Here is a 25,879-nt window from a genome sequence, read left to right as displayed (position 1 = left end):
AAGCTCAAGTGCTCTTCTTTTACTAAGTCTTCATATACCCAACTTAAAGTTTTTACAACCTGAAGAGCATTTAAAACAGTCTCTCATGCAGTGACTTTACTGACTCTTCAGCCAATCGTCTGCAGTCACTCTCACGAAAAGACTACCTGTCAGTCTGTATCATTTGCCTGTCTGGAAGACAACCACATGAATAGGCTCCCTTGAGCCAGCCTAAAAAAAAACAACACACAAAAAAAAAAAACCCTTAATGTAACCCAGTATATCCTGTCTCGTCCCCTTAGCCCTGCCCTAACTGAGCCCCAAATAAACCTAAACAGGTAAAAGGGTTTAGATCATTCAATTATTTATTCATAATCCATAATAAATACATGAACAGTATAGTTAGTACTTAGATGACCACTTCCTCATTTGTTTCTGCCCTCCCTGTTTACTGTGGCACCAACCAGCCCCTAGAACAAGGGCGTCAAACTGAACCACAAAAAGGGCCATATTAAAAAATCTCAACAAATCTGTGGACCAGCTATGATTTATTTCATTTCAATTATCATGTTGCTATGACCCGAATTGGCCATTGTTTATTCATAATAGGCCAAAACTGCAACAGCAAAATAGACCCTTGTAGTAAAGCCTGAAATATTACATGAATACTTGTACTATTCAAAAGTACTTTTAAATAAAAACATTGTTTTATATAAACCAATAGCTTACATAATATACAGATAAGCGTTAAACCTCTTTAAATGTCCCCAGGAGGTTTTTTATTTTTCTGCCGATTTACTTGAACTAACCACCTGGCTTTTCATTTGTGGTGTAATGCTGTCTCATAGACTAATGTTGGGGGGGAGGGGGTCTGAGCATACATTACACTGCAGTGCATGCTGGAAACTGTAGTGCAGCTCATGGTAAAATGGGCTAATATTAATAGAAAATTAAAATAGTTTTGCGGACCAGGCAGGATTGTGCCATGGGCCTGACTTGGCTTGCGGGCCTTGTGTTTGACACACGGGCCCTAGAAGAAGACACAGACAGCTGCACTGCCAGTTTTATGAAACTAAGGTAAGTATTAATATATTAGTCCTTTTAGTCTCACAAATATTGGGGTGTGAAACAGTCTTGGTGATGTGTTGACGTGTCATCACAGTTCAACAAATGAAATTAAAAAAATACAATATTGTATTGTGATACTGTGTGTTGTGAAGATCTCTCCAAGAATCGAATTGATTAAGAAGACCTTAATTAAATCAGTTAATATTATAAAAAAGAACATTAGTTAAAGAGAGCACTGAAAACTCATACACAAGCTGTAACATGTATGAGTGTTCCCCTGGGCCTCTCACAATTAGTACATACTTGTCTGATTGCATTTATTTGAGGTAATCACAATTATGTAAGGTAACCGTAAATATTTTTCACAATTGTTAGCTCCCCAAATTATGTTTACACTGCAACAAACAGAATGTTTGACAGAATGTCAGTTGAGGCACTTAAATATTAAAAAAAAGCAGAAAATGCATTTATTGCGATATGTCATTGGCTCTAACTTCTGATTTGTGCTTGAACACGTTTAAAGGGAAATGATGAGTAATGTTTGTTTATTTAACCTGTCTCTTTTCTTTAAACAACACAAACAAAGCAAGCAAACATCTCCCTCTTGTGGAGAAACTCCTGATAAGTGAGTCCAAAGCCATGATGTTAAAAAAAAAAATATCAGTTTCAGTTGTATACTGTAATCTCTTTTGAATTCAGCTATAGCTGTGGAAGTTTTATATTTTCAGAACTGTACAAGTCTAAATGATCCGAACCGTCAGGACACTTAAAAGTCAACATGAATCAGAAATCAGAACGTATTGTTCTTCTTTAATGTGACGTATAGAAGACGTTATCATAAAATAAACCTGTGTACGAGGGTAACTACCTAACGAGTGAGCAAGAGTTGGACTGTGTGTTTGTGCAAGTCACTCCTGCCCCTCAAAGCATCGCAAAAAATGCCAGATATCTGAAAAACCTAACACGTGTTAACATGATTAACATAAACATAAACACGGACTGTCAACGTAAAACAAAATGAAATCACTCATAAGTGATTATTTTACAACTGGCCCTAAAACTACAGTGAGAAGAATAAAGCAGGTTTTCTGCCGATATACATGCCCATGCAGCTGGGAGTGGTGGAGATAACAAGTGTTCTCACTCAATCATAGGTCAGGATGCTGGGGGTGGGAAGAAAAAAATATGCTAAGATATTTTTGGTTAATATAATTTTTCCCACCCAGTGGTGCAGCCAAACGTAAGATTGGCCCTGAAGGTGGGCAAAAATCACTGCGCTCTGATCAAAGATTACAGAGAAACAAGAATTGTTTCTTTAAAATGACACAATGGATTATTAACATGACCAAGGACATAATCTAACAAGGTAGAAAATGTCCATTTTGATTTCAGGTTGACTTTAAGCAGTACAGAATTTTCCTCACTGTGGAAAACCTGCAGCAGAGACAGTGCTAAAAAAGCACAAATCATCATAAGTACATATTATTTTTATTTAGCAAGTGGTTTAAAATGAAATTAGTTAGTTTTCTGTACCAAAAAGGCAATTATTGTCTTTGAAGAATTGTCATCGGCTTCCTTACTATCATATATCTTATTATCCGATGTCAGACTACATCGCCCCATCACCCAGGCCTACAGCACTTCTAAAGTCCTTTTTTATTTAAGGGTAGGTCTGAGACTGACACACCTTTTAGTGTGGAACACAGTGAAGACCACTATAGCTCAAAGCTTCAGGAAGTCCTGGAACAGTACTTCATCTGCCCAAGGATTAGCTGTGAGGTGTCATGAATTGATTACTTACTCCAGTACTGTACTATTACAAATTATTAAAAATGTCATATATTACTTTAGACTTCAGATTACTTCAAAGTATTCTAGTCTGATTCCTTCTGAATTACTTTCCACCTACTTCCTACTTCTACTATACTTAAGTGTAGAATCTTGCACCGTTTTAATGAAAGTACAGAAAAAGGGGAAAACATGCTGAATAACAGCTGACTTTTGATGGAAAACACATTTTCTCTAAAATTCTGGTTTATAAGTGATCTATAATGTGTTTTGCAGCTAAACCTTCCATAGGTTTTCATGGACTGCTCCTGTATCTGAAGATATAGTCCTAATATTGCCCTTCCCCATGTCAATCTCCCAAAAGTACCAGGGGGGGAATTACAGAGGATCTGAGGTTGTAATTAGGGGATAACCCAGATTACAAGTAGACTATTACTACCCAACAATGGCTGTGAGCATAGTACATATATGTCTATTTTTAGGAGCATTTTCACTGCAATACTGTGGCATGCGCCCGCCCCCTGGGCCCCGACAATGACGGCCGCGAGAGGCACGAGGCCATGGAGTGAGTCCTGAGCTCCGGCACCCAGGCCCTGCCCCCTGTTCCGCAGCGCAGCCGCTTCACGATACCTCACGTTCGACCCGGGCAGCCGAGCTCCAAGCTGGGGGCGGTGACGTGGAGGCGGAGCAGCGAGCTCTCGTTCCCTCTCAGCTGGGGTAGCACATGCCGTGCTACAAATACTAAAAAACTCACCAGTGAACACCAGTGATCTACTTTGGTCTTTAAAGTGCCCAGATATCTAATTTACACATCATCCAATACATTTTTGATATCTAGTTTCTTTTTTAGTTTTGCACTAAAGCTTCAAGACTAATATGCAACTAAAAGCCAATTAAAGAGAATAGCTACCAATTGGCATCCTGCAAACTGCAATTCCAAATCATCACACACTTGTCTCAAACTGCAAAGAATTGTTAAGTAATCTGAGATAGAACACCTTATGTGGAGTCTGGCAATGACATACACTCCAACAACTAACAAAAGTACAGACACATTTCAAGATGGCTGCTACTACTGTTTTTAGACATGCAGTGTATTCTGCTCCACTTGTTTTGTCCAACTTCCAAGCTAGACCTTGACATATTTGTCCGAACCCGACACTTTATTCTTCCTCCATATGTTCACTACCTTAAATCATTTTTTAATCTGGTGGACCGAGTCACTCACACAAGTGATTCACGATGCAAACACTCATGAGTAAATGGATTTACAGAAAATAAACAAGCCAAATAGATCCTGAATTTGAATTTGCCACGATTAGCCTCATAGCTTCAGGGTAAAAACAAAAGAAGTAAACTTAACACCAAACATGTCTTGGCTGATTAACTACGCTTGGGATTACAGAAAAACTGTGTATTATGTGATCTTTGGCCATCACTTTAAAGATTTTTTCCCCAAATAGTGTACAGTAGAAGCAATACTTTATGTACCACAGTTAATTTGTGTGCATTTTCTAATGATGGCACCAATAGCTGGTCATTAATTGTCAAGAAATGTGTATGTTGCTGATGCATCAATGATTTTAGGACAAAATGATTCGAACAGGATTTTGAGTGCCTGAGTAGCAAGAGAGAGAGTTGTGCTGTTAGACAGGGCATATTCTCAGTGGTTGTGACAAAAACTGATCTGTGTGTGAGGGGTGTGTTCACAGCTTTTCAGAGAGAGCACAAGAGTGTAATAATTACTAAATACCCAGTGGATTCCTGCACCTACAGATTCTCATTCTCACTCTCTCTCTCTCTCTCTCTCTCTCTCTGCTTAGTGACAGAGAAAAGCACAGCAAAATACAGCTGTCCAAATAATACACACAGGCAGAAGAAACACACACACTATGTTTACGTAGGGCCCTGTTTTTTTGTTTGTTTACTTATTTACTGTATGAAATGGCACTTTGCATTCTTACTATTGAAACTGCTGTTTCAAAAAAAGTCAGAAAATCATAGGTTCCTTTTCACATCTCATACATACAGCAATGGCTTGAAGACCTCTAGTCTGAATAAAGACAATGTGTGTCACTCACACACACATTCAGCTACACAGCAAAGTTCTGGTCATTTTTAAAGTTTACAGTAAGTCATGCCATGTCCCAAATCTCATCTATAAATATGTGTGACCTTAAGGAAGACTTGGAGGGTTAAGAGAAGTTTTGGGGCTGTATTTGCAGAAAAGAATAGGGTGACTAGTGATGTCCAGTGTTTGTTAGCAACGTTAGCCTTGTAGCTCCCGGGTTAAAATAAAGAAGTAACATTTAAACATCAAACATGTCTTAGCTGATCGACTACATTTGGGGCAGGAGGAAGATTGTCAATTAGATTTGCTGCTAAAACATTCCTTTAAATAATACCAAAACTGGTGGAATTACCTTAATTTGCTAACATTTGCCAGAAGTATGTGGACTGTTGCAGGGTTATGTGTAGTGAAACTTTTTTGAAACTGTAACATTAACTGTGACAGTAGCAGAGTGTACAAAACTCACAAACTCATAAGTCCACACTAAATATCATAAGTTTCATAATTTTTATGATAATTTCAGTTTCACACTTTAACCTGCCAAATACAACACACTACCTGTTCCATGGAGGACTTGGTGAAAGTGACAAGTTTAGATGCCTGTTGAAATCCTTAGAACTATGAGTGCCTTGATGCAGAAAAAAAAAAATCTTTGAGCTCCTTAAGAGACTTTAAAATAAAGTAGTCCAAAAGTGATGGAATATAACCAGAAGACATTACTGGCACTTTGTCATCCTTTAGTCACTGAATTTTCGTTTTAATTATATAATCTGTAATCTGTGGAAAAATTCATTCTTCCCAACCTTGACCACTTAAATTAATAGTATAATAAGCCACTATAAATCACTATAAATCACTTTTGTTAGCTGAGTGTTTTTGTATTTAAGTACAGACTGTGTGATATGCTGTTTGTTGATCTTGCTCTTTTTAATAAAAACGATGTGGACTCAACCTCCCACAACATAAGATGACAGTAGTGAGATCATTTCTTGAAGAATGTTTGAGAAAACAAAACATAGTGAGAAGCAAGAGTACCAGACCTCAAGAAGCATGGGATCATTAACTAAACTAACTAAAGCCTGTGGCTTCTCATTTTCATGATTTGCTTTTATTCATAGTTTTCGTGATGTTTTTACTATGGACTGGTAGAGAAAGAATGATATTGGTCTTTTCTGTTGAAAGTTTTTTAATTACTTTCTTCTGCTATTTTCTTCAGTTTGATTCAAGTTAGGTGGGACTAAATTTGGTGTAAGTGATGTCAGATCTGCCAAAGTACCAATCAGGATAAGTACACATCAGCTACTCTCGTTCCTCTCCCTCACATAAGTGAGTGCTGTCCTGCAGAGTCCTAGCCAAAGCCATTTAGCCATTTTCACATCTGTTGCTTGTTATGAGGGTTTAATACATCGTTGATTGTAGCAGAGCTAGACACTGCTTCTACTTACGTCAGTCACGTGCAGGATCATATTAAGTGATTTACTTCATTTACAAGACTGTGAGAGCTAACAGTCCACCTTAACTGTAGGAATAAAATTATATGTTAGCTCAGTATTACATCAGCTACCTCACCCCCAACGTCAAGGCACACAGTGGTTCCCTGCAATTGTACTTTACAGGCATTGCGCACAATAAAGCACACTAGAAATTTCTCTACAGTGTCTGCAAATATGACAATGCTGTCTCATAACGGTAGCTTGTGCGGCTGCTGTTTCAGAAACACAGTCCAGCAGTTAGCTAGCTAGCTATAGGTTACAAATATGAAGTTAGTGCTGAGCGTTCAAATACTGGCTGCGATATCTGTTGATATCTGTTGAACTTCAGTTCATAGACAGATACCCTGACATTCTCATATAGACTATCCTAATGTTCTTCCATACACACTATTCTTGTTCAGTGTTTGCAGGGTCACCCACACTCAGCTGCCTGCCAACAAATTAATTGAACCTTCTGACCCTAATTATGTCCTATACTGAACTGATCATTACGGAGGTTTACATACTTTTGACCACAAAGGATCAATGTTGGTTCAATAAATAAATAAAAAACGAAACCACTGCTTGGGTTGACAATTCTCAATATATCGCTATAGATCACTCAGATGAAAATCTGATCACAGTTTAAGTCAGATTTATGTAGAAGTTCACAGAATTCTAAAGGGTTTACAAAATTTTTAGCACCACTGTAAATGTAACTGAGTAAATGTGCTTGGTTACTATGCAGCTCTGCCCATTACGAACATGTCTGCAAAGTAATCTGGGTGATGACCCATAGTGCTCTACATAACTGTATATATATATATATATATATATATATATATATATATATATATATATATATATATATATGCACAGACATTTTTCTAGGCACCTGCGTTCCTACTCTTAACTGTGCTCTGCACTATAATTGGGCTGCAGCAGTTTAACAAGGCCATCGTAAATATGTCACTCTAACCGTAAAGGATATCATTAAAGCTGAACGACCTTCTGCAAGGGCATACACATACATACACAAATATGTACATACAAACACTTAACCCATTACACTTTCTGATTCACCTTCTCTTTAATTCACCTTCTCCCCAAGTATTTCTTCTTAAGAAAAACAACACTGGCCACAAACAACAGCTGTTGTCAGGGACTCAGAGATTCTCAGCTTAGAACTCACAATAAAACACTGACTACTGTTCTAAAGCATCCTTGGTAATTCAAATATAGATGAAATGACAGCTGGTAGGAAAAACATATGTACATCAAGCATTTTTCTTTCTATTTAGGGACCAATGCAGCTGAGTGATATGTCACTAAATGGGCAAATAAATGATGCTGCTGAAGCACCTCTGATATGTTGCAGGCACACCTGGTGCAACCACGCCTCTCATACACACAGTTGCCAACATTCCTTCCTTGCTGACAAGTATGTTCAGCTGAAGTAAAGCAACCACTGGAGACACTCATTATTATTTCATCTAATCCTTTCCCCTCATGTGAACCTGTGTTAAGGACCTGTAGGAAGCAACAGTCTGCGCATGTTTGAGGTGGTTGCGGGAACGTTGCTGATGCACTGTGGAGAGGTTTGGTACATGCCTAGAGGGACAGCAGGTGGGAGCAGGCAGGAGCATGTTCACGGGTCCCAAACTGGGTCAGTGTGCCAAAGTCTAGCAGACAAATGATCAGACAGAGTGTGTCTGTGTGTATGTGCGTGCGTGTGTGTGTGTGTGTGTGTGTGTGTGCGTGTGTGACAGCACACATATTAACCTCACTATTTGAAAGCTATGGAACAATAACTCATAAATGTGAAAATTCACATGAATGGCACATTCATCATTCAAGATGGCAAATTTCACCAAAAGGCAACAAGTTTGTATGTATGTATTCAAAAAAAAAGTAAGCCATTATAAATGACTCACTACTTAGATGAAACCGAAATGTGATTACTTAACGTATTACTAGTGAAAAGGAAAACCCAGTAGCCACTTTCAGTAATTTATTTAGAAACAGCTTATCACAGTAATTTAAAGGGCATGGCACTATACCTGTCTACACTCTGGACAAGACACTCCACTATTGAGGAAAATTATGAATGGCTGATATCTGAAAACCAAAAAACTATCAGGTAAATCAGCTGCCTTGCAGAAAACCAAAGCATTTAAAAGTAAAATGTAAAGCTTACAGACCTGTTCCTGAATAACAATTTAGTCTGGGACTCGCTCTTTGGAGGAACTTTACTACAGTGCATTACACTAGTAAGGGAAAAGGTTACATGACAGACATGTTTCTGTCTAACATGTAAACAAACCGATAAACTGGAGGCTCACCAGTCATGCCTCAGAACAGATAATACTATGTACTGCATGGATGAGGGAAATGGGATTACTGAGGGTGAAGCAGCACCCCCTGATTTCAGGATTGCAACTGCTAAAAATATTAAATGTTCTAATCATTTTATTATTCTAATAACATAACAATTTGAGCGTAGCATAGAACCATGTGTGCTTGTTTTGTACTTTTATGTAACCTGTTTATAAACGCTTTGCTGCTTTGAGGACATGTCGCTCAAATACACACAGATGGAGGTTCAAAGAGAGAAACTCTAGGCAGAGACAGAAGTCAGTCCTAAACCTCAAGGTGGCCTAATATTGTTTTTTTTAAATTTTAAAAAGCCATCTAACATAATAATGAAGTTTTTCCAACTATTATATCTCCCGCTTTGCATTTCAGCGTTAAACATCAGTGTGTGTCTCTGGACATGACACAATAATTTACCGCGCTACATATCAACAATCCGACTGGTCGCTGTTCAGCTCCTCTACATAAAATTTGTCCAGAACTACAGAGCAGAGAGATGATGTGTGTCGGTGGTTTCATGTGTCAGTTATATGTAAATATCGTTCCCTCTCACATAATTATAGCAAAAAATAAATCAAATGAAAAAAGGCAGATGACTTCATTGGTCACATCACATAAACGCTGCTTAAAATTTCAGCATCCCAAACTTAAAATACCTTCTTGTCCCTGTTCTCGTGTCCCTGGAATAATGATCATGTATTGTAAAATGCTTTTTGCAGAAACAATTCAATGTAAAAACCTGTGTGCTGTCAACTAATGTGCTAAGTTTATGGCATTAACTGACATATAAGGATTACATTAATATTGGATAATGATGGACACAGCTGTAACAAAGGCCTGATGTTGTGACACCACCACATAAGGGGACCTGTGGAGTACCTATTTATAATGATCAACACTAATATAGATTTCAGGTAGTGTTATTTAGGTTACCCCACAGAAAATAAAGTCTCTAATTTCTTTTATGACTTCTCACTGGGATGGTCTGATAGAAGTTGTGGCCTCATCTTATGTCTGGTATTTTTATTATGTTTTCCATATTTTTTGTTTGAAAATGTTTCCTGGGCATTCCAACGGGGACTCTTATTTTGAATATAAACCCTGGTTTGGGAACAGGAAAGGGAAGTGTGGCAGCCATTTTCTTGGAGGATTAAGTTTGGGGAAGACAGGCCTGGTGGATCATTGCTGTTCAAGCCCTAACAAACTTTTACTCCTTTTCTACTCATCTTTGTCCTTGAAGAGTGGATCCCCCTCTAACTGTGGAGTTACCTCAAGGAACTGGGTGAGCTCATTCCTGTTTTTTGTTTTTTTGCATTGCTGGGCCCTGTTTTGATTTTTTGATTTTTGGGGATTTTTTTGGGGACACTGTTTGCTTGGACTGTGGTGGCAGTTTGACATTTTTGGACTTCTTCTGGATTCAATAGAGACAATCTCTGGACTTTGATATAGTTATCCCACCTAATGGACTTCTGCAGCCGATCTTATACTCAACTGCTTTTCTACTTTGTTTTTTTTAAGCTTTGTTGCTGTTGCTGATGCTGTTAGGGCGTTGTCTGTTCTGGGGAGTAATAAGTAAAAGCTAACTTGTGCAAGCTCTGTTGTATTCTGGTGCTCACGTTTTTTTTTTTCTCTCACCAAATTAGTGATCGAACTTTATTAGTAACTGCTGAGTTGGTCAGATTGTTACAATGTCATTCTCTGAAAGAGAGGTAACTCAACTAAAGGCTCAGTTCTTTGGTATCACTGAAACCAAGGCTGGCTTTACATGTTGAAACTTTCAAGCATGTTGTGAGATGCGTGCAACTTATTTTCCATGCAACACATTCAGTTACTCCAATTCAATTCAATTACTAGTTGGCCAGATTAGCGCAGCTCACACATATTGCATACATAATTTTCATTAAATAAAGTAATCTGCAACATGTTATTTACATTTTCATACTGGTAGCATTTTTTTCTCTTTGTAATTTTTTTGCTTAGAGAAATTTCTTTGTTTGCTGTGATGTCTCAGGTAACAGTTAATGGATGAAATGAAAAACTACCAACCTTGTTCAAAGATAATCAGGAGGATCTCAATTTCATCCAACCCACCATCTTCTATTTTTTTCTTTCTTTTTATTTTTTAACCAGCGTTTTGACTGACTGCTCCATTGAACTGATTTCACAAAGTTGAGATGCTTGCAACTGTTGAGGTTGAGTTCCAAATTATTCGCAGGATTCTTTGCATTATGTAACTCAAGTGAAATTTATTTTCATGTAAATTTCAAGCAGCTGAATTTGCATGTAAGTTTTACTGTGTAAAGCCAGCCTCTGAACGCACACTGAACGCATCATGCCATTTGCATTTATCTGACTGCCATTCATTGAGTAAACTTCAAGACACATCATTTAAATATGGCATTCTGAGGTCTTGATAAGGCTTCAATTTAACATAGTAATGGTAAAATGCTGAGTAGCCCGCTGCGATGCAAAAGAAATTGAACAGCTGAATCGGGACGCATCAACACCAAATGTGGATGCCAGTGTGTACATCTTCATTTAAAACTATGTGACAGAAATGGATCCCTATTCCCTCACTAGTATTGCACGATACATAGGTGAACTATTTCGTTTACTAAACCGTGGAAAAATACCCATGAATCATAAATGAATTTGGATACCTTGTCATCAATAACCTGCATAAAACAAACCAACCTAAGCTCTCTTAGCTGCGGACATGGGCATAATGATCAGAAACGTGCAGGAGACAAGGAAAAGGAACAAAACCTGACTAGGCTAAACATTTAATTCTTGATCCATGACTGCAATCAGTGTGTTTGCTGTACAGTGAGCTGCATTTAGATTTTTGTTTTTAACTGTACTTTTTTTGTAGAGTTTCTCCAGAGAGTTGAGAGTGTCTGATACATTTAGTTTTTGGCTGAGCAGCCACCATTAAATAAAGTCCTCGATCCATTACTTAGTAACAAGAGACTTACAAAGCATGTTGGTATATATTCAGCTGATAAAGTCATCTACACTATTTACTAGATATTACGAGTGCATTGTGGGGATTTTATAGTGCCCTCAAAAGCACTCTAGAACTCCAGTTTTAGGATTCAAACACCAAGACAAAAATGGCTGTCGTGCTCAGTAGTGCCCTAACACGCAAACAGGAATCCATTGTAGGCAAAGCCAATGGTTGTGAATTTTTTAACCCTACACAATGCGATTAAGGGATACCAAGCTTTGTAGCAATGAAATTGGGATGTAGCAGTCCAGAGATCATCATAATGTCAAGGCATAATGAAGTCATAATGCTGGAATTATGAGGTAATAATGACATGATTTGCTTACCCTGGCTCCTTTGGCTGCCAAACAAGGGCACACGCTGCAGTCTCGCCCACCACACTCCTCTGTCTGACCACCCTAAAACCAAGCAGAAAAACAAGCACACAAACACTGATCAACATCAGTTCCACATAAAACTATAAATAATAAAAGTGATATTCTGATAACAGAGTATGCGGATAGCTAACTGCTCCAATATAAACATTTCTCATTTATTACAAAATGGACACACAAATGCAACATCTCATTTATTGCTTTCTCTTTTTTAATCCTATCAGGCATATGTTTTGTTCATAGAACACTTGTGTGTGACAGTGTAACTGTCTTAAATTCTTAGGTGTAACCCCAGACCCCATCTATCTGCTATGTCTATTTGACAGCCTGCTGTCATACCTAAACTATCTTGCAGTCAACCTGACTAGACATTGGACATGATGTTCTCTGACCTGCGACTACGCACGTGAGCTTTCAGGTAGGGCATGAGGAATGTCAACATGCAGAGATAGTGAAAGGAGACAAAAATGGAGGCGAGACTAAAAGAAATGAAGGAGAAAAAGGGTGAGAGACTGTACGAAAGACAGATAAACAGAAAAGAACGGGGGGGTGGGAGGTGGAGGGAGGTTGTTTTGTCTTTTAGAGGTAGATGGGTATGTACGCAGAGAGAAAGAGGACTGCATGAGATAAAGTGTGTAATCAGACGCCATTCTTCCATCTTCCATACACACTTACTTTTACACAAACACACATGCACAAACAAGCAGACATTTCCTCCTAGGGCTATTGCCTTTACTGTGTTCAAATGTCAAAATAAATAAATAAATAACCAAAAATACCTTCTCAATAGATCAACAATGATTACTTGCAAATTTGCATCATGATAATGAGGCATGTGCTGATTTTAAAAGTATCATTGCGATTATTTAACCATTTTTATGGTTCACAATATCTTTTGGAAGACGTTTTCAATAGCAGTGCTGCATAGGCGGCTACACATGTACAATGTGTTCATAAAATAATCATTTAAAATAAAAAAACAAAGTGTCCACATGATGTTGCTCACAGTCATCTCTAAAACTTTTAAAATATATTTTTTGATCATATAATCATGAATATGTAACAGTTATGTATTTCATAACAATTACAGTTGAAATCTGTAGTTTATAAGCAGCACTTGTTTATCCACAACTACAATAATGCTAATTTCTGTTATCTGGCCAAGGGTTTTTTTTAATAGTTAGCATCAAGCAAACGGGTTTACACACCACACAGTACTAGCCAACACATGGCTTCATACAGATAGTCTATATATGGCTACAAACAGATCTGAAGCTTGGAACAGACATTCAGGTCACAATTTTTTTACTAGATGCAGTGCATTAAAATGCTGGCCCTACCTAATCTGTCAAGGCAGCAATAAATAGTGGTAGAGAGCAGAAACAGTGACTTTTTAATCATTGTCTTATAAATTACACTTTTTGGTGAACTCTTGCCAATGAACGGTAGAGTTATAAAGGTTTTTAAGATGCTCTATATTGGACAACGTGCTAAACTAACCCCTTTCGCCTTTAACAGTTGGTACATGCTTAATAATTGTCCTACAGCTTTGGATAGCTAGCTGGCACACCCTTGTTTATTTTCGATAATAAACACTGAGAGCCTGCTAGCTAGCTAGCAATACAGAAAAGTAGGAAAGTTACTGGGACTCCACCTTGAGTTAAACGACTGTCTCCTTTTAGAGTCTTGCAAGCTGTGCTAAATCAGAAGTGGAGTCTGCATTGCATCTGCTGTGCGGAGCTGCAGCTGCATGCTACTGCTGAGAAGCTATAAACCACTGAAGTCATGCGTCATTCTGCAGTCTGCGTATGCCCATGTTTGAAACTCTAAGCTTGTCTAAGCTCGAGTTCTCTATAGCCAAAATGAAAGGGGCTTTAAAATAATCACCTCTTTCAGGCCCTGTGTTAAATAAATATGTTCAGAGCCCAGCACGTTTTGTCCGGTGTGTATTTTTCTCTCAAATATCACTGGATCCTCTCAATTACAAGGTAGATGAGGATTCATGATATTGATATTGTTACATGTAAGCTAAAGCTACTGTGCATCAATTTCACATCACTAAGGCATGCTAGGTGGTGTTCTGACGAACTGTGCTACCTTATTGAAATGACCTACCGTAACGCATGTTCATAGGTAGCTCCATATATTCAAACTCTAGGTAGGATATAAAACTCCTTAACAAAAAATACCACCAGCAATAAAACTACGAGGCTTAAGTTAGCTTCTTTGCTTTTTGTTCACTGTAATATTAACCTGAGTCTGTACTGAATTAGTCTGAGTGGAGGTAATCTTGTAGAGCTTGTCAAAGCAAGCTATGAACAGAAAAGAACAATCTATCGTGTTTCAGTGAGTATCAGATGAAGAACAGATAATTGCATCAAAACTTAAAAGAGAAAATATTTCTTTTTTCTGGCTTCTTTTATCCGATTTCATTTTGTACATGGAAATACACTACCACACTGGCAAATTGTGCTGGTTTGCACGTTTTTTTTAAGGAGGCTGCAAGTCTAATGACGTCAATCCAGTGTGCAGTAGCATCAGCTTATTTGTAGCAATATTCATATTTCGACTCTTTAATGATAAAATTTTCAATGCAGCGATATTTGAGAGAAAAAAATCCATAAGACAAAAAGTATCAGCTTTGGAACATTTTTGATTACCACACATTTTTGATTAACACGTTATCACATGATCAGTGCGTGTTAAACTGGCACTGCACTGCATATCTAAAAATCTCTGGTGAAACTAACTTGTGTGACTAAAATACTGTCTGGCAGATCGATCGGCAACTGGATTAGTACGGTGCATGATGGTAGTTTTTTGTCCAACCAGCACGTCACGATGACATATAAAGACAAAATCTCACGGGAGCAAACTCTCAGCAAAACTCTGACAGGTCTCTTCATGGAAAACACTATTTTCTAACAAAATAGTGTTGCATTCAGTTAGGGCTGGGCGATAAAACGGTAACGATAAGTATCGCGATATAACTTTTCCTCGATAGAGCGATAAGACAGGTTAGATAAATGTTCGATATAATACACCATTCTCACACTTCCATATTCAGCGAAAGCCCTGGTGGCGCTTTCTACTGCAAGGAAAGCGACACTACTCTGCTGTCGTCAGGAGAGGGCGCATTTCCGAATTTTTCGACTTGATTAGAGAGGGAGGGGGCCACGAGTAAAAAAAGAGTCGCCAAATATACTTTAGCAACGGCTGAAACGCGGAGTTATACATTCCCTGTCTGAGTGGATGTTATCGGCGATCTGTTCTCCTGTGACTGAGTGTGGGTGACGAGGTCAGTGGTGTAACTGTACTGTCCTACGGTGAACTCACCTCTTTACCAACATCCTGACAGCTTTAGCGGTGTTAAATCACGTCTGCAGCGCCGTGTTACAGCGCCAAACCGTCATATTTTAGTATTAGTGCATTCTCGAGCAACGAAAGTGAAAGAAAAGAAGTGGATTCATGTTCGAAAGTAAACTGAGGAAGCTGTGAGGCATTGGAGAGCGGGAGAGCGCTATCTTTCCAGGCTAGCTGTTTTTAGCTGCTGGCTAACTTGAAGCAGCGCTCCGGCAAAACACGGTGAATTGATGATACGGTAGATCAAACACGACACAAAATCACCTAAAAGGAGGACTCTGTGACTGGTGCGAGAGATTCACACTGCAGACAATGCTTTTACACAGCGAACGTCAGATATACTGCGGTTCACCCCTTAAACTACTGCGATAGCATAGAGAAACCCAGTCGTCGCTAGCTGGTGTCTGAATACTGTGATATGCTCTGACATGGATGTGGTAGGAGTGACGGCAGTGACCTACCGAACCGAGTTGACGTTGTTGAGAAACTAAAGAGTTTAGCACTGATGTTGGCCACTTGTTTAGCATTTGTAATGGGGTAGCCGAGCGCTCGTCACCAGACAGCTAAAAATAATCTGTTTTCTTTCTTAAATCATGACTATTACAAAAATTGCAGCTGTGCATTTCAAGCTGATAAAAACAGCTCAGAAACTTTCTCCCACTCTTCCATGACAGATTAGTGAAATGTTCCACTGTTTGCCGAGTGTTTGTCATGATCGGACCATAAGTGATAGTTTAAAACCACAGTTAACCACCCAGGAGCAAAATCAGCCTTCAAACGTGAAAGAAATCATGATTTGACATTTATCGCGATATGTATCGATATCGGACGATATGAATTTTGTTTATCATGATAATGTTTTTGGCCATATCGCCCAGCTCTACACTCATAGATTTCTATAATTTCTAACTGCAGTGGCAGCATTACGCCATGTGATGGTACTGTAGTCACTGTAGACTAATTGGGGAAAAATTCTTAAAGCGAATGCCAAAAATCACAATTTTCTCTTTATCCCAAGCATAGTTGATCAGCCAAGACATGCTTGGTGTCTTAAATTTGAATTTTTAGTTTTACACTGGAGCGACAAGGTTAAAATGGCTTGTAGGCAGCTTATATTAGAGCCATAATCTGGCTTGATTTTTTTTTTTTACCATGAACCTAAATAGAGCATGAGTTTTTTTTTTTTTTGTTTTTTTTTGTCCAAGACTGACCTGAAACACATCACCACATTATGAGTCCAAAATTGACACAAGTACAACAAAATTCTGTTTGATCTGAACCAGCCAATTGGTCAAATCTGAACTGCCCCATCATACCCATATACTTGTATCTCTCTCTCTAATCACAGTAATAGCTTAAGAATAAAATGATTGCCTTAAAGGAATGTGTGCATATGTGCTTATTTACGTTTAAAAAATGTTTTTAAAAGCAATACTTTGTTTGTGACATTATAAAATATTTTGGACAGAAAACTTTTGGTCCACTGATCAAGCAAGTTGGGTAAAAAACAGCTATTCAAAATGAAATCTATAGAATGATTTACAAGTAACATATACATATATGCACCTACTACACAGTGTAATATAAATTTGTGATATGAAAGTAAACATAAAGCATGTTTCCAAAATCCTCCCTGCTCTGTTACTCAATACACAAATGAGCCCTCCTTAAAGATACAGCACAACCATACTACAGAAACCACTGCACAGTATAACCCTTTCAGGCAAATTCTTATCCTTTTTTTTCCCCCCGAAGACAGAGCATAGGTGTGCTATGGCTTGGAATACCTTTGTCAGCATAAAAAGGCTGTGCTTAACCTATTCTTTCTATGCTTGACTTAACAGGAAAAGATCCAATTGTACAAAGCTGTAATTGCTGAATATTAGTGCTGTAGTCAAGACTATTAGAGATGAAAATTTTATCAGCTCAAGTTCAGGAAAATGCCTCCAAACTCATTGGATGGTGCTTCATTCTACAGCAAGACAATGGGCCTCATTTACCAACCGTTTTAAGAAGTATTTTCTTCTTAAAACCCACTTCATGAAGATTCTGACATTCAGCAGTCAAAGGCACAAAGACGCAGATGGTTTAACAACACATGGTGAATCTGACGTGGCCTTTTTTAGGACTTTTCTCAAGAACACATTTAAGAAAAACTTGACACCCAAAGATCTCAAACATACTGCCAAACCAACAAAAGAGTTTTTCAAAGTCAAACTGGAAAATTCTTGTTAACCCAATTTGAATCCCATTATGCATGCCTGCCACATGCTGAAGACAAAACTTGAGGGGACTAGCCCCCAAAACAAGCAGGTGCTGAGGATGGCTGCAGTACAAGCCAGACAGAACATCACCAGAAAATATACTCAACACCTGATGTCTATGAGTCGCAGACCTCAAGCAGTCATTGCATGCAAACGATATGAAACTTGACTAATTTACTGTACATACCACTGCTTTGTTCCCACACATTATGGTGTCTTGAAATGGGAGAAGAACTTTTATGCACTTTAAACACATATGAATTGCTTGAGTACAAAACTGTACAGAGGCAAATAAAAAAAAATTATGGCTTTGTCCCAAACATTATGAACAGTTTAAAATATACATAGTTATACGTATATTATATTATACGTAAATATTATTGGCGTGCAAATTGCTAATCATTTAATCATTGCTGATTTATCAAAAAGGTACATTTTACACAGTTACTCTTTAAATCAAATTTTTTGGGACTGCCTTAATATTATGTGTCAGTATTACTATGAATGAAACTAGGAAAAGGGACCAATGGAAACTCTTAATGCACTTCCTTTTAACTGCAGTTTCAAGTTGAGACCCCTATGATGAATAGTTTTCAAAGAAACCTAAACCACTGCATGCCCTCTAGGATTACATCCACACAATTCAACCAAATTCCTGCTGCACCAAATTCCTGTTATGTAAACACAGAGCACAGACTTGTGTTTTCTAATTGTTTCTCAACACACATAGTAATGTGAATTTTTAAAAATGAACTAAACGTGCACACACAAATGATAAGCATATATATGATAAGCAGTGACATATGAATGTATTTCTACACAGGCACACAGCGACAAACAGACACAAACAAGCAGTTCTATGATTATAGCGGTAATTACTGCTATGCAGTCTGAAATGCGAAATGCTCTGTGCCAAAGTCAACACATGGTGGATAAAGATGATGAGAGAGAAAGAGTCGAGGTGTCTGCCGCTCTGATCCTGCAGAATACACTCACTCCTATATACACATTACCATGCAAGGGTGTCTCTGAGAAAGACATTAACATTGTAATTACGATATTCTTCGTTTATTTTTATATAAACTTTGGAATAATGGCAATATGATTGTACATAAAATGACTGAAATTCATCATCATGCTGCACACGCAAAAGCACATTCACAGACAGACACAAACACTAATTGTGTCTGGCAGCTGTTTCAAAGGGAACAGTGGTTTACATGAGCCCTAATGCTTTGAGTGCCTGCAATGACATCATGAGGGTTTGATGGAGCTTGCTGATTGGCTGAGAAGCATGCAGGCTTTGCTCTTTGCCAGATTGATATGAGAGATTTGAGTGCTCAGGTACTGGGTTCGATGCATGACTGAAACACCGGCTTCCCCTATTCCACACCTCCTTCACTCCTTTTATTACTCTTACTCTCGTTCAGTATTATGAAAATTAAAGCAGTGGCAGAATTACTTTTCTTTTTAAAAGCCCCTCAGCTGTACATCCTGTCAGCATTTAAAAAAATCGGATGGATGCTGTCAATCCATGCTTCTGTTAAACACATCGCGATGTTTAGTTATAAACATCAAATAAACACCAATGTTGAAGAAGAGTACAATTGTTTTTAAGAAAAATTATGTGAGTTTTGGTTTTTCAACATTTACATTTATTTGATGTTACAGTCAAGTATTCCTCAATTCCTTACCAATTGAAATAGCCTGACTAAACACTGTGACGCATTTAAAAAGTGTCACAGAAAAGTGCTAACAATGTGAACATTTAGATTTACAGTGAAGTCTCAGTCACAAACCTACATGATTATTCATGCCTTTGGTCAATATTTCACTTCCACTGTAACAAGTTTAAAAGGGAATTAATGATCTGCAAATCTGTTAACAATAAGCAAAAAAAAAACAGAAAGTGTTTACTGTATGTGCAGTTGCATAAAAATATTTCTAAACTCTTAGAAATACCTGGACTTCTGCATGAGGCATTCTTTGCACTAGGCAAAATAGATAGTCACCTGTGAGGACACAACAGTGTGAAGACTGATGTGAAAAACTTGTATCAACCAGTGACACAACACAAATGGTATTCAGTTACCTCCAACTTTCAGCACTCTGGAAATATATCTCCAAATTGTTTCCTTTCTGTTAAAATCCTTAAAATATTTACTGGAAAAGTTGGATATATCCCTCCTTTTCTCCACTTCATGGATGTTTGTCCTTATCCACTTAGAGGTGGAATGGCAGACAGGTGCAAGCTGTCAAAAATAGAAACTATTTTTGTCAATGTTTTTTATTAATCAAAAAGCTGCTCACAGCTGGTGTAGACAGCTTCTTTAGTTACAATAAAAGCACTTTCACTCTGTCGTTCTTACTCACTCTCCTCGCCTGACATTAGGACAAGATAAAACAGAGAAGAAAGCAAAAAGTTTGTTGCTACACTAGCACAGTTTCCCCAGAACAGAGAGCTGCAACAAAAATGCTAGTGCAAATTTAAATATACATAGCTCCATAACTCAACAAATATGACACAGCCAGTCAAGAAACCAAAGCTGAAAAAATGCTGGCTTCAAGACAATGATCCAACATTTTTCAAGAAATCACAAGCTGAAGCTTTTGGAATGACTCCAATAAATTGTGGATTCAGTAGCAGACAAGAGGGGGAACACAGACTTGCCTCATTTTATGGAAGAGAAGTCAGTATTAAAAGCAAAGCTCTACAAATAGCATGCAGGGATCACTTATGGCTATCAGTTTCCAAGGGAACGTTTTAAATATATATATGATACCAAAATTCAGTTTTATATTAAACAACCTGCAGAAAGATAGAAATGTTAAACCACTGCTTTGTATGTTTGTGTTCCCACAACAGCAAGATTAGCCTAATTAGAAAGAAATTACATTAGGAAGAAATAACTAGAGGTTCCTTGAGACCAGACAATCTTTTTTGTCTTTTTGTTGAGTTGTACGTGAACTCTTGCTGCCTGATATGATGCCAGTACAGGATGCTAATATGATACCCATGCTATGGTTCCTCTTGTCCTCTGCACCTGCTTGATTGCTTTGGAGCTATTTGCATTTGCCGTTCACTCTTCTGCTGCTATGAACTACTTCATCTAGACGCCCTAACCGTCCATAAATCTGGAAGTTGTTTTAAACATGTTTTTGTAAATTGAATCTATAGAAGATTCCACTCTCCAGTGCTGCTTAAAGAGGTTTTCCTGCCACTGCCAGCCTAGACTTGTTCATAAGGCATTGTATGGCTAATCTTTTTTTGCCATATCAGCATTCACAGTACTGAAACTGGGTACGATATGGAAATGAGCCTTTAGTGTGCTGTGAACATTCTGGCCAATGCTGAATATTTCTGGATGTTTGTATCAAATCAAGACATTCACATAATTCACCAAACATCAGCAATCAATGTGTTTTTCATAGGTTGTAAGGCATATTGCATTACAGAAAAAAAAAATCCTTCTATCCTTCTTTCACTAATAGTTTTATATCTACTCTCAGGTACACAAAGAGGTGTTCCATGTTGAGGATGCTGAAATTTTATGCAGTGTATATGTGACGTGATCGATGACATCATGCAAAATTATTTGCCTTTTTTTATTCAATTTTTAATATTTGTTATTTTTTTCTAATTTACATCTAACAGAATGTGTCATGTGCTAAAATGAGGTGAGAGACGACAATACAAACGTACAACTGACACATCAGACCACTAGCTTGCATTTCCTCTCTGCTCTCTTGTTGTGGATAAACTTTATGCAAATGAGCATAGTGAATGGTGACCAATCAGATTGTTAATATGTGGCAGGGTAACCAATTGTGTCATGCCCACTGTCACACGGCAAGATTCAACACTGATGCGCAGTCTGAGTGGGAGATATAACAGTTGACAAAAATGTCATTATTATGATAGATGATTATTTTAGATGATTATTTTAAGTTTAAAAAGCAATATAGGCTGCTTTGGGACTTAGAACCTGCCTATAAACCTGTCCAGACTTTCTCCCTTTGCACCTCAACCTGTGTGTGTTTGAGCGACATGGACCCAAAGCGGCCAACAGTTTTCAGCTCACTGTTATGAAAATACAGCATTCACTTAAACAGAGCAGGGCTACTGCAGATTTTTAAAATATAAAAATACAAATTCCAAACAAGCACAAATGCTCAAATTATCATAAAGTCCAGAACATTTGTATAATTAATATTATTTTTAGCATTTGCAGTCTTGATATCAGGGAGTGCAACCCCACTTCCCACATCCCTTTCTACTCCTCATCTTTTCCCACACTATCATCTTTCTCTCACTACATAGCTAAATATACTTATACCTTTCAAATCCAGCAGATCATGTACAACAAAGCATGTATTGTTCGCTTAATGGATCTACCATCTCACCACATCCTTGCAAACAGTGCTGTAAGCCAAGTGCATACAATGTGCATGTGTATGTACCCTGTGCCTGCCATGTTTGTGCATGTACTCTGGATCAATAGAGTCAATGTGTACATTGCATAGCTCAGCAGTAACTAGTTAATTTATCTGATTCATAAAAGTGTTTTCAATCCCTAAATTAACAATCTAGAACAATCCAATGCTGTACAGAACAGTTCTAAACAAATAGGAAGTCAAGGTGTGGACAAGAAGTGGAAATGCAAAGGTAGTTTAAATTAAATGAAGACAGATAAATACAGAAATTACAGTAATCAGATACAGTAATGTTGCTATGCAGTTCATACAATTTCTATACACTGGCTGTTGTTGTGTACAAGCTCTTTTTCATTAGTCTAAACCTAGGGCTGCGCGATATAACTTTTCCTCGATAGAGCGATAAGACATGTTCGATAAATGTTCGATATACACCATTCTCACACTTCCACGTTTTAGCGAAAGCCCTGGTGGCGTTTTCTACTGCAAGGAAAGCGACACTACTCTGCTGTCGCCAGGAGAGGGCGCATTTCCGAATTTTTCGACTTGATTAGAGAGGGAGGGGGCCACGAGAAAAAAAGGGTCGCCAAATATACTTTAGCAACGGCTGAAACGCGGAGTTATACATTCCCTCTCTGAGTGGATGTTATCAGCGATCTGTTCTCCTGTGACTGAGTATGAGTGACGAGGTCAGTGGTGTAACTGTACTGACCTACAGTGAACTCACCTGTTTCCATGCATTCTAACAGCTTTAGCGGTGTTAATTACAGCCCTGATTTAAACGAAAGTAAACTGAGGAAGCTGTGAGGCATTGGAGAGCGGGAGAGCGCTATCTTTCCAGGCTAGCTGTTTTTAGCTGCTGGCTATCTTGAAACAGGCAAAACACGGTGAATTGATGATACGGTAGATCAAACAAGACACAATCACCGCTTTCAGTTTAAACATACCTAACAGGAGGACGTTTGTCTGGTGTGAGAGATTCACATTGCAGATAATGTTTTTACACAGCGAACGTCAGATATACTGCGGTTCACCCCTTAAACTCCCACGATAGCATAGAGAAACCCAGTCGTCGCTAGCTGGTGTCTGAATACTGTGATATGCTCTGACATGGATGTGGTAGGAGTGACGGCAGTGACCTCCCGAACCGAGTTGACGTCGTTGAGAAACTAAAGAGTTTAGCACTGTTGTTGGCCACTTGTTTAGCATTTGTAACGGGGTAGCCAAGTGCTCGTCACCAGACAGCTAAAAATAATCTGTTTTCTTTCTTAAATCATGACTATTACAAAAATTGCAGCTGTGCATTTCAAGCTGATAAAAACAGCTCAGAAACTTTGTCCCACTCTTCCATGACAGATTAGTGAAATGTTCCACTGTTTGCCGAGTGTTTGTCATGATCCGACCATAAGTGATAGTTTAAAACCACAATTAACCACCCAGGAGCATAATCAGCCTTTAAACATGAAAGAAATCATGATTTGACATTTATCGCGATATGTATCGATATCGAACGATATGAATTTTGTTTATCGTGATAACGTTTTTGGCCATATCGCCCAGCTCTATCTAAACCTTTCCTTCTTAGTCTAAGTCTTTTGTATAATAATTCATATGTTCAGTGTTCTAGAAGTACTGATGTTACCAGTAATACTCTGAAAAGCATTTTGTGATGTAATTTTGCATGATAACAAAAACATCATCTTGTCCAGCCCGAGTAGAGCTAGATCATCAACTAGTTCACCAACTGTCTGCTGACACAGGGCGGAGTACTAGGTCTATGAGACATTAAATATTAGTACTGTCAATGGCTTTTCTCCAGCAAAAACAGCCTAATTCTTGGAAAAAGATTGTATCTGTACCTGGGAAACCAGCCTTAAGAGTGTACATATACACAAGCAGCAGCACAAGAATATCAAAAACACACATGCCAAAAAGATAATAGATAATAATTTTAGCACCAAGCTAAAATTGCAGCACCAAGCCATTGCCCATGGCTGTCTGCATCACAGATAGGAGTGTGAGTGTGTGTGTTTGCGTGTGTGTGGCCAACACTGCAGCTCTGTGTCTTATGTCACCAAGCTTATGGTTCAACATAGGGCATGTTCATCATTAGATCCAGAACAACACAAGTAGTCCACTCATTTCAAACAGACGTCTGGTTTAGGTGGCACAATAGGTGATCTCAGGCCAGACATCACACACACATACACACACAAGAATAATTCAGATTCTTAGTATTGCTGTGATTACTGAAAAATAACAAAATCAAATAGTGATTGTACTATATGTATAAGTCTATTTGCATTTTTTGTTTCCTTTCTCTATTCTTATCTCTACCACTATTCAAAACAAAGCAATGTTCATGTTCATGGTATACAAATGTACTCGAACTGGACTGGTCAACAGATGTGAACATGCAGTAAAGAATTTAAACACAATCTGTCTCTTCCTTTGCTCTCTCGCTTTGTCCTCTCCCTTAACAGCTAGTCTTTTGCTCTCACTTGCCTTCACTTCATCGGTTCCCTTCCATTCTATCACTATCATCTCTTCATCTCTCGCTCTCCCTCTTTCTCTCTCTTTCCCCCATCACAATACCTCTTTCACCTGTATGCCCGCTCCACAGAGTAAATGCAACAGGATACAGAGTAGACACAACGTTCTACAAACTAGCAGATAATAGATTCACATGCACACACACACAAACATGCACATACACACACATGTATACGTGCAAACATGAAGGTGTACACATACAAAGAAATGACTTCTCTGTCATACAGTTCTGGACAATAGGGCATGTAATCATACATCGCCAATGATAGACCACTAACCCAGTGTCAGTGCTTAAATGGGGATAATTGCTGTGTTGGGAAATAGATAGGGCTTATTTACTGTTAAACAGCTTGCTGTATATTTAGTAGGGCTGTAGTCAAGATCACCTTTGTCAAGTCCAAGACAAGTCCAAGACTATGACTAGTCGAGGCCAAGTCAAGACAGAGCCCAAATCAAAGCAAGATAGAGTCAAGATAGAGTCTTTATGAAAGCCTGACCCAGGCAATAACAAACCCCAAAAAATCATTTCCCAAAAAAATCGAGTCATTGTCTCCTTCTAGTACAAATTACTGGAAAAATATAAAAGAAGGATTTTCTTTCCATAAAACAAAACTAAAAAAATAACACCATCAAATACAAACCATAATAAAATACCTCTTCTTCTACAACCGCAATTCCAAAAAAGTTGGGACGCAGTGTAAAATGTAAATAAATGTAAATAAAAACAGAATGCATCTCATAGACACATTTTTTTATCACAATAGAACGTAAAACACATATCAGACATTGAAAGTGAGTCATTTTACCATTTCATGAAAAACACTAACTCATTTGGAACTTGATGGCTGCAACGCATCCCAAAAAATTGGGACAGGCAACAAAAGGCTGGAAAGGTAAATGGTACTAATAAAAAACAGCTGGAAGATCAATTTGCAACTAACTCACATGACTGGGAATAAAAAGAGCATTTTAGAGAGGCAAAGTATCTCAGAAGTAAAGATGGGCAGAGGTTCACCAGCCTGCGAAAAACTGCCTCTAAAATTGTGGAACAATTTCAGAAAAATGTTCCTCAACATAAAATTGCGAAGACTTTAGATATCCCACCAAACAAGAGCACAGAAATATCATCAAAA

At 38.1% G+C, this 25,879-nt stretch overlaps 1 protein-coding gene across 1 annotated transcript in view; it reads right to left on the bottom strand.

Moving 5' to 3' along the window:
• col4a4 (collagen, type IV, alpha 4) overlaps positions 1–25,879 on the bottom strand; it is a 90,377-nt gene that overhangs the window by 56,051 nt on the left and 8,447 nt on the right. Inside the window, exon 3 of the mRNA XM_036556687.1 lies at positions 12,085–12,156. Coding sequence (XP_036412580.1) covers positions 12,085–12,156 — 72 coding nt within the window. The remainder of the gene's footprint in view (positions 1–12,084; positions 12,157–25,879) is intronic.

The sequence above is a fragment of the Colossoma macropomum genome, unplaced genomic scaffold, assembly GCF_904425465.1.
Source record: "Colossoma macropomum unplaced genomic scaffold, Colossoma_macropomum, whole genome shotgun sequence".
In the NCBI taxonomy this organism is placed as follows: Eukaryota; Metazoa; Chordata; class Actinopteri; order Characiformes; family Serrasalmidae; genus Colossoma; species Colossoma macropomum.
Note: the sequence above shows the minus strand (reverse complement) of the source record. Positions and strands in the feature narration are given on the sequence as shown.